Source organism: Somniosus microcephalus, chromosome 21, assembly GCF_052327205.1.
Source record: "Somniosus microcephalus isolate GS21.2 chromosome 21, FLI_Smic_1.0, whole genome shotgun sequence".
In the NCBI taxonomy this organism is placed as follows: Eukaryota; Metazoa; Chordata; class Chondrichthyes; order Squaliformes; family Somniosidae; genus Somniosus; species Somniosus microcephalus.
In genome coordinates this window covers 49,932,898-49,946,855 of record NC_141007.1, presented here as the reverse complement: position 1 = coordinate 49,946,855, position 13,958 = coordinate 49,932,898, and the positions used below count along the sequence as shown (strand labels likewise).

The window sequence follows — 13,958 nt, the reverse complement described above, 5'->3', positions numbered from 1 at the left end:
AATGGTGAGTATCCCATCACACTTCTGACTTGAGTGTTGTAGATGGTGGGAAGTCTTTGAGAGGTCAGGAGGTGAGCCATGCGTTGCAAAGTACACTGTATTGCTTTTGTAGCCACTGTGGGGTTGAATCAGTTTAGCTTCTACTCAGTGATGACCAGTAAGATTCTGTTGGTGGAGGGGAGATGACCTGGCTTTCTCTCTTTCAAGGTGAATATTTCCTGGAATTACATGGCACAAATGTTACCCACCACTTGTCAGCCCAAGTCTAGATGTTTTCCAAGTCCTGTTGTAGGCTGCCATGGGCTGCTTCATTATTGGAGGAATTGTAAATTGATTTCAACACTGCGGAATTGTCAGCAAACACTTTTGACCTTATGATGGAGGGTAGGTCATTTATGGAGCAGCTGAAGATGGTTGGGCTGAGGACACTTCCCCAAGAAACACATGAAGGATGTCCTAGGGCTGTAATGACTGACCTCCGATAATCACAACCCTCTTCCTTTGCATCGGGTATGACTCCAGCCACTGGACCGGTTTTGCTTGGGTTCCTTGGTGCCACACTTGGTTGAATGCTGCCTTGATGTCGAGGGCAGCTACTCTCACCTTTCCTCTGGCATTCAGCTCTTACATCCATGACTGGATCACAGCTGAGATAAAGTCTGGGGCTAAGTGGTCCTGGCAGAACCTGAACTGAGCATTGGTGAGCAGTTCATTGGTGATTAATGGTACTATTGTTGACTCCTTCCATTAGTTTACTACTGCTTGGGAGGATGCTGATGGGGTCATAATTGGCCAGGTTAAATTTGTCCTTTTTTTGAGGGTAGGGCATACCTGGGCAAGTTTCCACAATGTCGGGTAGATGTCGGTGTCATGGCTGTACTGGAACAGTTTGGCTAGGGGAACTGCTAGCTTTAGTGCACAGGTCTTCAGTACTAGAGTTGGAAGACATTAAAGGCATCAGGGGCCAAGAGGAACTAAAGAGAGGAAGCTAAAGTGGGAGAAGTAGGGTTATTGTGTAACTCTCTGAATTATCAATGGCTGTCAACAAACTATGACAATGAACCCTAAAACATGCTTAATAATTTCTGGCCTGACTGCTAATTCTGCAACCAAACTGATAAGATTAAGCTACGATGTAAGCTGAAAGTTAGCAAGTGAGGAACATAGATGCACATGTGTTGACACCGGGATGAAGTAAAGCAGTAAGGAATGTTGGATTCATCTTATAAAGATAACATGCATTCCTATAGCACTTTTCTTGTCTCTTGAGACATCACAAAAGCACTTCACAGCCAGTGAATTATTTAAGTTTTGAATTGTAGTCACTGTTATATAGGGACCAGGCAACCTGTTTGTGCACAGCAAGGTCCCATAAACAACAAATTAAATAACTGACCGTTAATCTGTTTTGATGATGGTGTTGAGGGATGAATCTTGGCCAAGACACTGGAAGAATGGCAAGATGTAACGAGTGGTGTGCCACAGGGATCAGTGCTGGGGCCTCAACTTTTTACAATTTATATAAATGACTTAGATGAAGGGACCGAAGGTATGGTTGCTAAATTTGCTGATGACACAAAGATAGGTAGGAAAGTAAATTGTGAAGGGGACATAAGGAGTCTACAAAGGGATATAGATAGGTTAAGTGAGTGGGCAAAGATCTGGCAAATGGTGTATAATGTGGGAAAATGTGAAGTTGTCCATTTTGGCAGGAAGAATAAAAAAGTATATTATCTAAATGGTGAGAGATTGCAGAGCTCTGAGATGCAGAGGGATCTGGGTGTCCTAGTGCATGAATCGCAAAAGGTTACTATGCAGGTACAGCAAGTAATTGGGAAAGCTAATAGAATGTTATCGTTTATTGCGAGGGGAATTGAATACAAAAGTAGGAAGTTATGCTTCAGTTATACTGGGCATTGGTGAGACCACATCTGGAGTACTGTGTACAGTATTGGTCTCCTTATTTAAGGAAGGATGTAAATGCATTGGAAGCGGTTCAGAGAAGGTTTTACTAGACTAATACCTGGAATGGGCAGGTTGTCTTATGAGGAAAGGTTGGACAGGCTAGGCTTGTATCTGCTGGAGTTTAGAAGAGTAAGAGGTGACTTGATTGGAAACATATAAGATCCTGAGGGGTCTTGACAGGGTGGATGTGGAGAGGATGTTTCCTCTTGTGGGAGAATCTAGAACTAGGGGTCACTGTTTAAAAATAAGGGGTCGCCAACTTAAGACAAGATGAGGAGAAATTTTTTCTCAGACGGTCATGAATCTTTGGAACTCTTCCTCAGAGGGCAGTGGAAGCAGAGTCTTTGAATATTTTTAAGGCAGAGGTAGATAGATTCTTGGTAAGCAAGGGGGTGAAAAGTTATCGGGGGTAGGCGGGAATGTGGAGTAATCGGATCAGCCATGATCTTATTGAATGGCGGAGCAGGCTCGAAGGGCTGAGTGGCCTACTCCTGCTCCTAATTCGTATGTTTGTATAAGAATCCTGCCGCTCTTTAAATAGTGCCACTGGGTCTTTAACATCCATCTAAACAGGCAGACAAGGGCTCAGCTTAATGTCTCACATGAAAGACAGTGCCTACAACAATGCAGAAATCCCTCAGTACTGCACTGAAGTGCCAGCCTAAATCAGATGGTCAAGAGTGCTCCAAACAGACACCTATTTTATATTTACATTCTCTTCTCTTTAGTAAGTGAAACATATGTAATCTGACTTGCACTTGGCAAGAACCATGTTCAAAACTTACATTCACAGAATGAACATTTTTCATTGCATTGGACAAATAAACTTATACTTTAGCAGTTTATGTTGAGTTCGGAACCTTGCCAATTTTTTCAAATAAACCACTTCTTCTTGTATTGTCTTTACAATAGGTATAGAACATTGTATCCAGATGTAGATCTGTTACATTATAAAACAATCCAAAGGTCTGATTGCTAAAGTTACTTGTAGACTTGTGGCAGAATCAATAAACCATCACTACAAAGTACAAGGATTATTTTTTTTAAAATTGGGTTTCCGCATTGAACTTTAAACAAAGACACTACGTTACCTGTATCAGGATTGATGTGGAGATGCCGGTGTTGGACTGGGTTGGACAAATGTAAGAAGTCACACAACACCAGATTATAGTCCAACAGTTTTATTTGAAATCCGAAAGCTTGTGATTTCAAATAAAGCTGTTGGACTATAACCTGGTGTTGTGTGATTTCTTACAGTTATCAGGATTGTATCTGGTTATGATATATAATTCCATTGTTAAATTGTGGGAAATTATTACTGCTTGTAAAAGAAAAAGTTGTTAACAGGGTAAATATTCTAAATGTGTATATATATAATTTAAAATATGTAAACTTTTAAATATAACAAAAATATCTTTACCATTACAGATCAAAGTGAGTGTGGTACAGTAAAGTATAATAGAATGAAGCAAATATGACACTGTCAATCCCATTACAAAGCTACAAGCCCGCACCTGAAACATAAACCTTGTCTGTTCTCTCTACAGATGCAGACGGGCCTGCTGTGTGTTCATAGCATTTTCTGTTTTAGTTACAGAGCTACAATTACTGTTTCCAATAATGACAATACAAGGGCACCTCATTATATGTGGGTAAATAGTGCAGATAATGATATTGTGTACCTAACTTAACAGAAGAACATATTTTAAATTATATATACAGGTATATACATTAAGAATATTTGCCCTGTTAATAACTTTTTCTTTTACAAGCAATACTATAGATGTGTTCAACAGGATATATTGAAGATCAGTACCTTACTTGGCAATAGCAAACATGTGTTGCCAAGAGTAAATAACACCTAATTTGAGTACAAAGGTTGACTCAGTTCAATTAACAGTCAGGACTATAACAATTGAGGAATTAAATGGGTTTTCTAGTGTGTAAAGAAGGAATGAATTTATTCAAACACAATTTTTTTTAATATATAATGCCAGCAAAGCAGTTTGATCAGGTGTGTAAAACTGAATCAAAAACAGTTTTATTTCAGCATGTTATTTTGCAAAATGAAAATATAAGTTTGCCAGGTTATGCCAGCGGATCTAGTGCTAAACCATATGGGTCAAGAAGGTGTTATCTTTACCATTCATCTGTCTTAGACACTGTGACTGCACTACAGTTGGACTTAGCTTTCCCTGGCCTATGGAAAGAAAAAGTCGCCATGCTTTCTACTTCTAATGTTATCTATTGATCCCTGCTGGACGTATGGATGTGGATGTTGGGTGAGGAGGACCAGATCAAGCTCAATTCTGATGCTCCATACAGTTGAATTTTTCATCAACACTCACAATTAGGCTCGCTCCTGAAAAATAATCACTTTGGCAACTCGTGGAATTGTATTCTGTGCAAGAGAATGCGATGGAGGCAGTACTAGTACAAAGACTGTGAAGAAGAGGGCTTTTAGTTTTAATGCAGCTCTTTCGCTTGCCCTGTGGATGCTGAGATAGTGCTGCATCTCTAGACTTCTCTCTTGTTTCTGCTCTCCAGCAAGAGAAAGCCAACTATCCTTGAAGAGAGAATTAGCCAAATATCGTTGAGAGTAAGAACACTCTTTGTAATGCTGCTTTTACAAGACGCTGCAAGATGCAGTATGGGCTATACGCCTACGATAGACGTAGAGATTATGTTTCCACTTGTGGGGGGAAGTCCAAAACTAGGGGCCATAAATATAAGATAGTCCCCAATAAATCCAGTAGAAATACAGGAGAAACTTCTTTACCCAGAGTGAGGTTAGAATGTGGAACTTGATACCAGAGGGAGTAGTTGAGGTGAATAGCAGATATATTTAAGGGGAAGCTGGATAAGTACAGGAGGCAGAAAGGAATAGAAGTAAAGGCTGATGGGGTTAGATGAAGTAGGTTTGGAGGAGGCTTGTGTGGAGTGTAAACACATCGGCATAGACTAACTGGATCGAATGGCCTGTTTCTGTGCTGTAAATGCTATGGAATTCTATGTATTTTTCATAGTAATGCAAGCAGGGGTCATATTTTCACTGCTAGCTTGCATTGTTGTGGAGTTGGGTAATTCTGAGTACCAGCTATGAGTGCTTAAACATGTTCAGAGTGCTACTTGCTGAGTTCTCACTGCTAGCATACTCCTTTCTTCAGTTATCACAGAATCACAGAATCACAGAAACCCCACAGTGCAGATAGAGGCCATTTCGACCCATCGAGCCTGCACCGACACATATCCCACCCGATCCCCGTAACCCCTACACCAACACATATCCCACCCGATCCCCGTAACCCCACGTATTTAATCCCCCTAACACTAAGGGTCAATTTATCATGGCCAATCAACCTAACCCGCACATCTTTGGACTGTGGGAGGAAACCGGAGCACCCGGAGGAAACCCACGCAAACACGGGGAGAATGTGCAAACTCCACACAGACAGTCGCCCGAGGCCAGATTCGAACCCGGGTCCCTGGCGCTGTGAGGCAACAGTGCTAACCACTATGCCACCAGTTACTATGATAAGTGATTCAGTTGCCCTAATGAAAGCTAAAGATCAGTGACTCAAGAGGCCACAAAAGTGATAAAAGCAACCTCAGATTAAAGCAAGGTTTTCTACAATTCTTGCAACAGATGTACCTTACTGTTTTAACCATTTCTATTCATTCCCCAAAGGGACTGTCCAATGCAGTATTAAGTTATATAGGCTAAAATGTCTCAGGTTCAATTCTCAGTCTGTGTTAAATTAGCTTATCTCAGTCTTGGCAGCAATTGGGATGCTACATTTTGCCTTAGCACTAGGGTGGGAAATGAACCAGAATTCCCACTCCTGATTACCAGTCATAGAATAGCACTGAAAAGTGTATCTGTAAAGATGTTAGATGAGGACTGGGCAAGATTGGGCTTGGTTGTGATGCTCTCTGATGCAGAATGGCCTAGTCACTGACTACATGTACAGACTGTCATAAATCTCATCATCGAGAAACTACCTATGAAATAACACTGGACGGCCAGCTGGTGGCACCGTCCAAGGAGTATAACTACTCGGGCGTTGGCCCCAGCTTGCCAGGGACATTTTGTAAAGACAAGGAGCTAGTGGATATAACTAGACTTCCATGTTCTGAAACAAGTTGATTAAAGCCTTGCTTTATGCTCAAACCAAGTGTGTAGTGAGTTTTATTACATCACAGACGTGTCACTGGTACTTTTGGGATTGTACCACATTATGAGACAGTGCCTTCAAGAAAGGAAAGGGGGGGAAAAGTGTCAGCCTTGGCTCAGTGGTAGAACTCTTTCCTGTAAGTCAGAAAGTTCAAGCCCCAGACCAGAAGTTTAAGCACATAATCTAGGCTGACACTTCAGCACAGTACTGAAGGAGTGCTGTACAACTGGAGGTGCATCTTTCGAAGGAGATTTTAAACTGAGGCCCTGCCCATCTGTTCAAGTGGACATAAAAGACCCTGTAGCACTACTGAGGGAGAGCAGAGGAGTTCTCCTCATGTCCTGGCCAGTATTTATCTCTACCAACACCACTAAAAACATGCTATCTAGTCATTTATCTCATTGCTGTTTGTGGGACCGTGCTGTGTGCACATTGCTGCAGCATTTGCTCACATTATAACAGTGACTACACTTTAAAAGTACTTGATTGGCTGTGAAGTGTTTTGGGATGTCCTGAGGTGGAAGGCACTGTATAAATGCAAGTTCTTTCTTAAAAATTAGCAAACCAGAGATGCAAAACAATGGTTCATTTTTGCAGCTGATGACTAAAAATCTCACACCTAGGATTTGCCCAATCTTGTAGCTTTGTCAAAGGTGCTGAAATAGTAGTGGCTAGGCTTGATTCTGAAGGTAGGTGACAAGATCAACAGCTACTTACCTATTAACAGAGTGTTGGGAATTAGAATTTAAAAAATATTCTTTGTGTTAAGTCTGTGTGTTCGAGTTGTAATTACTAACACAGACTACAAGATTAAAGTTCAACAGGTCTTTACTGGTTGGAGGTCAGGACTATACTAAAATACAATATTACTACACAGTGCTTATATACCGGTGGTCACCACCGGTATTACGTATACAGCAGCCAGAGAAAGTAGTACATCTCTTAAGGTGGAACAGGCTTAAGTTCTCTTAAGGTGGAACAGGTTACATACACCACACTTTGGATGTGGGTGACACCGGCAAAGCAGTATTTATGACTCTAACGGCATTAAGAGTCAACTACATAATGTAGGCCAGAACAATATGATTGTGAATTTATAACCTCAGGGGGCCGAGCCCACTACCATAACCAATAGGCTATTGTACTCACACAATGAACTTAATGCCTTGTGAAATGTTGAATCCTTTCTTCAAGGGGTGTCTATCTATTTATGTAGTTATATTGATGATTTAATCTGCTGGAAAAAACAATTGAATGCATAAAAATATTCTATATATACACCAAACTAAGGGGCGTTCACAAATTTGCAATATACAACTCCATTTGCGGTATACCTGGAGGTTTCCTCACATGACCTCCTGCCATTGATCACCCGATATGTCTATCCTATGCCAATCAGAAAGTGAAGAGATTCTTCATTACACAATTGGATGATTCTTCACTATGAGTCCACAGCCACCCCCCCACCCCCATGTCTGATATTTAAGAAAAAATGTTCAAAGAAAATTATTTTTTTGATTGTCCCTATGATTTGGTTGCTAGCAGCAGTGTCCTGGAGATCAGCCTTGAATTCCTGCAGACTCCAGGGCAGTCCTGGAGGGTTGACAACCCTAGATATGCATCTCTGCCAATGTGCACTTTTTAGTTTCCTTGCTCAGGGCGCAAATAACAGTAAAGCAGCGGAGTGATGGTCAGCACCTTGAATTAGCTGATGCAACTGCACAGGCTCATAGATGTTGGGATTTGCAGAGTTCAAAGGCCGGAACACTTTGCAACTGCAGAAAGTTGCAAAGCTTAAAACGGCTAAATCACGACCCAAAACCAAACCAATGCAAAATGCTATAAGATGCCCCAAATTCCCGCTGCATTGAACACTATTTGCAAAAAAAAAAGAAATACAGATTTCAAAATGAACCTTTCTTTAAAAAAAAATCAATTTCTCTCACTTTCCTTCAACAAAAACAAACGGGGGAAATAAAACAATCTTATAAAGAAAACGCACCGCAACAGTAAATTCAAAGCCAAACAATCAGCCCATCCCCAGAACAGAGAGATTTTCCCCATGGGACTTGAATTCGGGTTTTTTTTTGAGCAACGCGTTTCGAGGTTGTTTGGTGCAGTTTGTTCTCAAAGGGCTGCGGTAACATTGCTGGGAAGTGGCGGCCCGGCAAGTGGGAGCTGGAGAAGATGGAGCAAAGTAAGAGGAAGAGGCTGGAGAGCGAGAGAGTGGCGGCCGCAGGCGACAGCAAGAAGAGCAAGGAGTGAGTGAAGTGACTGTCGCAGGCAGTGACCAGGAGACACCAGCAAAGCCCCGCTGCAGGTTGAGGCAATGCCAGGATCTGTCGAGAGAAACAGCTGTTAAAAGTCTTGCCTTTGTATGTGTATGTGTGTACTTCCTGTCAAGTTAACATTCATTTCTTCTCACACTTTCCTCTTGCACCTTGCCTGTTGGTCCCAGTATAAAACTGGTTGAAATGCTGATGCAGTAATTTACAATGGCAAGTGTTGTCAGAAAAGCCCCAGCCAAAAATCGCGCCGCGACAACAGGAAGTGCACACCCGGCACAGGATTTTTAATAATCCTGTAGATGGACAACACATTTTGCATTACCGGGTATAATGTTTCTATTATTCGAAAACAGCATATCTACCAACTCCCCATCAGCAGCAGCAGTCATAGGAGATCCAGCAGTCATAGAAAATTCCTGGTAGTCAAGATGCTCACTTTGCACGTCTAAAAGTTGAGTTGCCACCACCTCTTATACACAATCCTGGTGTCTGTTACTGTAAAAGATTAAAGACTAAATGGACTGTCGCCAGACATTAAGGCAGACGGTAACTGTTCGAAACTCCATATTATCATTTCCATTGCTTAAATCAACTTTACTTCAAGTTGTTTTGATAAAATATGCAAACTGTGGAAACCAGTAATGAATTACATTTAATAATCATTCTGTATTATTGCACTATAAGCCTAACCTGTACCTTGCAGTATATAACACCTTGCCATCCCTTGCCGCCTCCCCTCCCCTTCTCTGAAGTGCTGGAGTAAAATTCCATGGGCAAAGGCTGCCCCCTGGTGTCTTGTCCAAATGGCCATTCTTCATTTGCGAACCTAGGCAGCAAATGTTGGCAACTACGAGGGGCATCGTAGGCAAGTCCAGTCCTGCCTTTGCTTGACATCAACAAACGTGAACTTAGCAGTAGAGGTCCATATATTTATTTCCCTCCCTAGCAATTGATGTGTCTCTAAAACCAACCTAACTAAGATCAGCTAAAGCAGTGCAGAATGGGGATCAAACCTGGAACCTTCCTTGTCACCTTGCATTAATAAACCACTTTGTTTTATGTTGGTGTGCTTTTTAGTGCAGCCCAGATGCTGGTGTATAGTATAAACTGCAGTTTTGTACCACAGTAATTCACTGCACATCTGAATATGTAGTAGTGGCTATATTATAAATTATTGTTTGATATCATGCCATTGATATATTTTAAAAAGGGGTGAGTAATTGAGGAAAAAATCTGATCTCGGGCTCAAGAAACATCTTGCTCGAACTTCGCTCTTATAATTTGACATCATCTGAACCCCTCAGTGAGGTTGTTTTTCTCATAATCACTCTCTTCCATCCACACTTGCATCCAGTAATGTAACATGCGGGTTAATTATGCTCAGTGTACACCGTAAAAAACAGCCAGTAGTTTGCTTATTATTCAAACGCCATATTTAATTCTCTACAGCTTTCAGTACATTGCGTAGGATTATAGGGTTATACCTTGTCATGCATGGATGTCTATTTTACAGTCTTGCTCTTGGCCAGGGGAGCCCAGTGGAGCATCAAGTTGATCGCATGATTCAGTATGATGCACCTCAACTCCCCGGTGAGTATTTGTAACTTTACTTCAGCAAATTCAATAATAGACCTAGTGAGACTGCAGTAATTTTACATGCATCAAATGTTAGTAACTGAAACATTTTCAGGAGATTTGTATTTGGTGTGGTTTTAACATCCAGAACCGTCTGGAGATATGGTGCATCTTATTTTTGAGTATTGGCTGGAGTGAAGGAACCGTCAACCCTTCCGATCTATTGCGTTAATTCTTTTATGTTGTGGCCTATAAAGAAATTACCTGATGTATCTTCAAATATCTCATTAATGTTCAAGGTGTAGTGAACGTGCTGTTTGAATTGAAATGCTCCCAGAACATCTAGGCCTTTCACTTGTATCCGTATTAGCAAGACACTGTGTAAGAACTTTATATCTTTCCATGTTACATTACCTTACCTTTTTAATGCTTTTAGTATTTTACCTATTTTATTCAATGGTGTGACTGGAGTGGGAATGGAGGTGTCTAAATGATGGCTGAAAACTAAGATCTGTAGTAGAAATGATTTCTTTCTTTCTTTCTCTTTTCTCTTTTTCTCCTCTCTCTCTCTCTCTCTCTCTCTCTCTCTCTCTCTTACTATCTCACAGTCATGCAAATTGTGAACAGCAGCTGGAAATTTCAAGCACTGTGGTCCAGGTGAAATTTCCAATTCAAACCCCAGGCTCCAAACTAAAGGGGGATGTCTATATGGAGGAAGCTACTTGCAGGCAATTCTAACATTAAATAACCAATCTTGTGAGGAAGTTTAGTGACTTTATTTAGAATTATGTAAACTTATGTATTCTAAAATATATACACTACCTGAGTGAAGAAGGAAAATGGCAGATGAAAATAGTGCGAAAAATTTAGCTGAGGAATTTGATTTTGTGATTGGTACATGTTGATAATGGATGGTACCTTGACTTTTTTTAGGTACTTGATTGGTTTTCTGATTATTACAGATTCCTCATTGGTACTTTTTGTTTTGTTCATGTTTTGTCAAGTTACCAAATACCTGAGAGATAAATGCTTATTTCAGCTAATCGCTCATTTTCGCCCTAAAGAAGTATGACACTTTAAGGTGGGAACCTTCTGAGGCCACTTTTGTAGGTATGATGTGATGAATACATGTTAGATGCAGGACTTAGCAGTATACATGATAAATCTACAACATTGAATCTTCTCTGGGATGGGGCTGGGAAGTACAACTCACCCTCCCAGAACCACAATAGCACTTCTCTCCTCCTCACCTTCCACCCCACCAGTCTCAACATTCAACGGGTCATCCTCCAACATTTCTGCCACCTCCAGCGCGATGCCACCACCAAACACCTCTTCCCCTCCCCTTCCAGCATTCTGAAGGGATCGTTCCCTCCATGACACGCTGGTCCACTCTTCCATCACCCCCAACATCTGCTCCCCTTCCCCACAGCACCTTCCCATGCAAGCGTAGAAGGTGCAACACCTGCCCTTTCACCTTCTCCCTCCCACCATCCAGGACCCCACACACTCCTTCCAGATGAAACAGCGATTTACTTGTACTTCTTGCTGTTAGATCCATGTGTTAATGGAGACACGGAATGCAGGAGTTGATTTAACAAGTGTTTACTGAACAAAGTCTGGAGGTGAACTAACAACACAAGACGCTACACAAGCTTATATACCCGAGTGGTCACTACTGGTACTACAGTATACAGGGGCTTCAAAAACATAGTTCCTCTTAAAGGTACATACACTACAATTCCTCCCCTTTTAGATAAATAGTACATAACATTTTAAGTAATCATTAAATAACATTTTTACAAGAACAATAATATACACATTTGCTGAAGTTAATCAATTACAAATTCAGTCTCTCTGGAGGCTTCCTGACTCGGTCCGGATAACGCCTCGGTGGTGTAGTAGGTTCTTTTGGCAAGGTCGATTCGGCTTCAATGCTGTGGTGTATGTAACCTGTTCCACCTTAAGAGAACTACCTTAAGAGATGTACTACTTTCTCTTGGCTGCTGTATACTGTAATACCGGTGGTGACCACACCGGTATATAAACGTTGTGTAGGGATTTGCTGGGCAGTTCAGCCCTGACCTCCGAATAGTAAAGACCTGTTAAAAGTTATTCTTGTGGTCTGTGTCCAGTGATTTATAATAAGCATAACTGGGACACACAGACTTAACAAATGCTAGTGTCGGGTTCATCTGGTTCCAGTATCACCGGATCGGAGGTAGATACTATGGGTATCTCTGCTTCATCACTAGGCGTATAGAGTTGTGGTGTAGGTTGTCCTTTTTCGGATGACTCTATGATCTGGTCAGCATGGCGCCTTATTATGCTTTCTCCAATGTCCACGGTATACATCAGCGGTCCTAGTCGTGTGCAAATAGTTCCAGGCTGCCATTTCTCGGTACGGTAGTCCCGGGCCAAAACTGGTTGACCTATCTGGAAGGCTCTAGTTGGCCTTTCATTCATGCTTTGAAATTGCCGGTTCTCTACGTCCCTTCTGACGTTTGGCTTGACCAAATCCAGCCGGCATCTTAGTCTTCTATTGAAAAACATCATGGCGGGGGTTTGGTTTGTAACCACATGTGTTGCATTCCTGTACGCAAACGAAAAGTTATCTACCTTATGTTGTAGATTTATGTCTTCATTACCCATGGCCTTTATGGCCTTCTTGAAGGTCTGGACAAACCTTTCAGCCAATCCATTGGTGGCGGGATGGTATGGGGTGGATGTGTAGTGCTTAACCCCATTGTTTTTTAAGAACTTCCTGAATTCTTCGGATACAAATTGCGGTCCATTATCAGAACAGATCTGTTCAGGCAGCCCATTCCTGGCGAATATGGTCCTTAATACTGTGATGGTTTTTTCCGTGGTGGTGGAGGACATCTTTATTACCTCCGGCCACTTGGAGTGTGCATCCACCGCGATTAAGAACATTGAGTCCATAAATGGACCAGCAAATTCGATATGTACCCTTTGCCATGGAGATGAGGGCCACTCCCATGGATGTAGAGGGGCTTGTGGTGGGGCGTTTTGGACCTTCTGGCATCCTAGACAGCTCTTGGTCATTTCTTCGAGGTCTCCATCGATACCTGGCCACCACACAAACGCTCTGGCTAAGTTCTTCATTTTCACTCCACCCAGATGCCCCTCGTGAAGCTCCTTTAGCACTCTATCCTCGAGTTTGGGTGGAATCACCACTCTGGATCCACACATCAAGGTTCCTCGGCACACTGACAGCTGTTCTCTTCTTTGCGAGAATGCTGGCAACAGTGGTTCGCCATGTGCTGGCCATCCCTTCACCGTTAAATCGTAGACTCGTGAGAGAGTCGGGTCATTTCACGTTTCCTTTTCAATGGTAGAATTTGTCACCGGTAGACATTCCACTATGGTCGAGTGGAATATCTCCACTGGGTCCACTGTAGGCGCCTCTTCCACCGTTGGCAACGGTAGGCGCGATAACCCGTCAGCATTCCCATGCTGTTTTGTTCCTTTGTACTCTGTCATATTGGTGTGCCCCTAGGAAAAGGGACCACCTCTGTAGCCTTTGCGCTGTCATAATGGGAACGCCCTTTTTAGGGTTGAATATGGAGACGAGGGGTTGATGGTCAGTCAACAAGGTAAACTTTTGTCCGTGTAGGTAATGGTTGAATTTCTTCACCCCCCACACCAGGCTGAGTGCCTCCCTGTCGATCTGGGCATAGTTACGCTCAGCTGAGTTCAATGAACGTGACGCAAAAGCTATCGGCCGCTCCGAGCCATCAGGGAATCTATGCGATAATACCGCTCCCACGCCGCAAGGGGATGCATCGCATGCCAATCTGATTGGCAGTGATGGGTTGTAATGAGCCAACACTTCCCTGGACGTGATCAAGCCTTTGCATTTATGGAAGGCACGTTTACAGTCTTCGCTCCATTTCCAAACTGCTCCCGTTTGTAGCAGTGCGTTAAGCGGGTG

The 13,958-nt window shown here is 42.3% G+C and overlaps 2 protein-coding genes across 4 annotated transcripts in view; one reads left to right on the top strand and one right to left on the bottom strand.

Moving 5' to 3' along the window:
• LOC147102778 (fatty acid-binding protein 1, liver-like) overlaps nt 1–8,824 on the bottom strand; it is a 34,400-nt gene extending 25,576 nt beyond the window's left edge. The window contains exon 1 of the mRNA XM_085963573.1: nt 8,751–8,824. Within this exon, the coding sequence (XP_085819699.1) occupies nt 8,751–8,817 (67 nt within the window). The 5' untranslated portion in view covers nt 8,818–8,824. The remainder of the gene's footprint in view (nt 1–8,750) is intronic.
• engase (endo-beta-N-acetylglucosaminidase) overlaps nt 8,146–13,958 on the top strand; it is an 82,587-nt gene continuing 76,774 nt past the window's right edge. Inside the window, exons 1-2 of one of the 3 annotated variants that reach the window (XM_085963570.1) lie at nt 8,146–8,401; nt 9,942–10,018. In XM_085963570.1, coding sequence (XP_085819696.1) covers nt 8,328–8,401; nt 9,942–10,018 — 151 coding nt within the window. In that variant the 5' untranslated portion in view covers nt 8,146–8,327. Of the gene's footprint in view, nt 8,516–9,941; nt 10,019–13,958 lie in introns of all 3 variants that reach the window. The other 2 variants (XM_085963572.1, XM_085963571.1) reach the window with 2 other exon arrangements.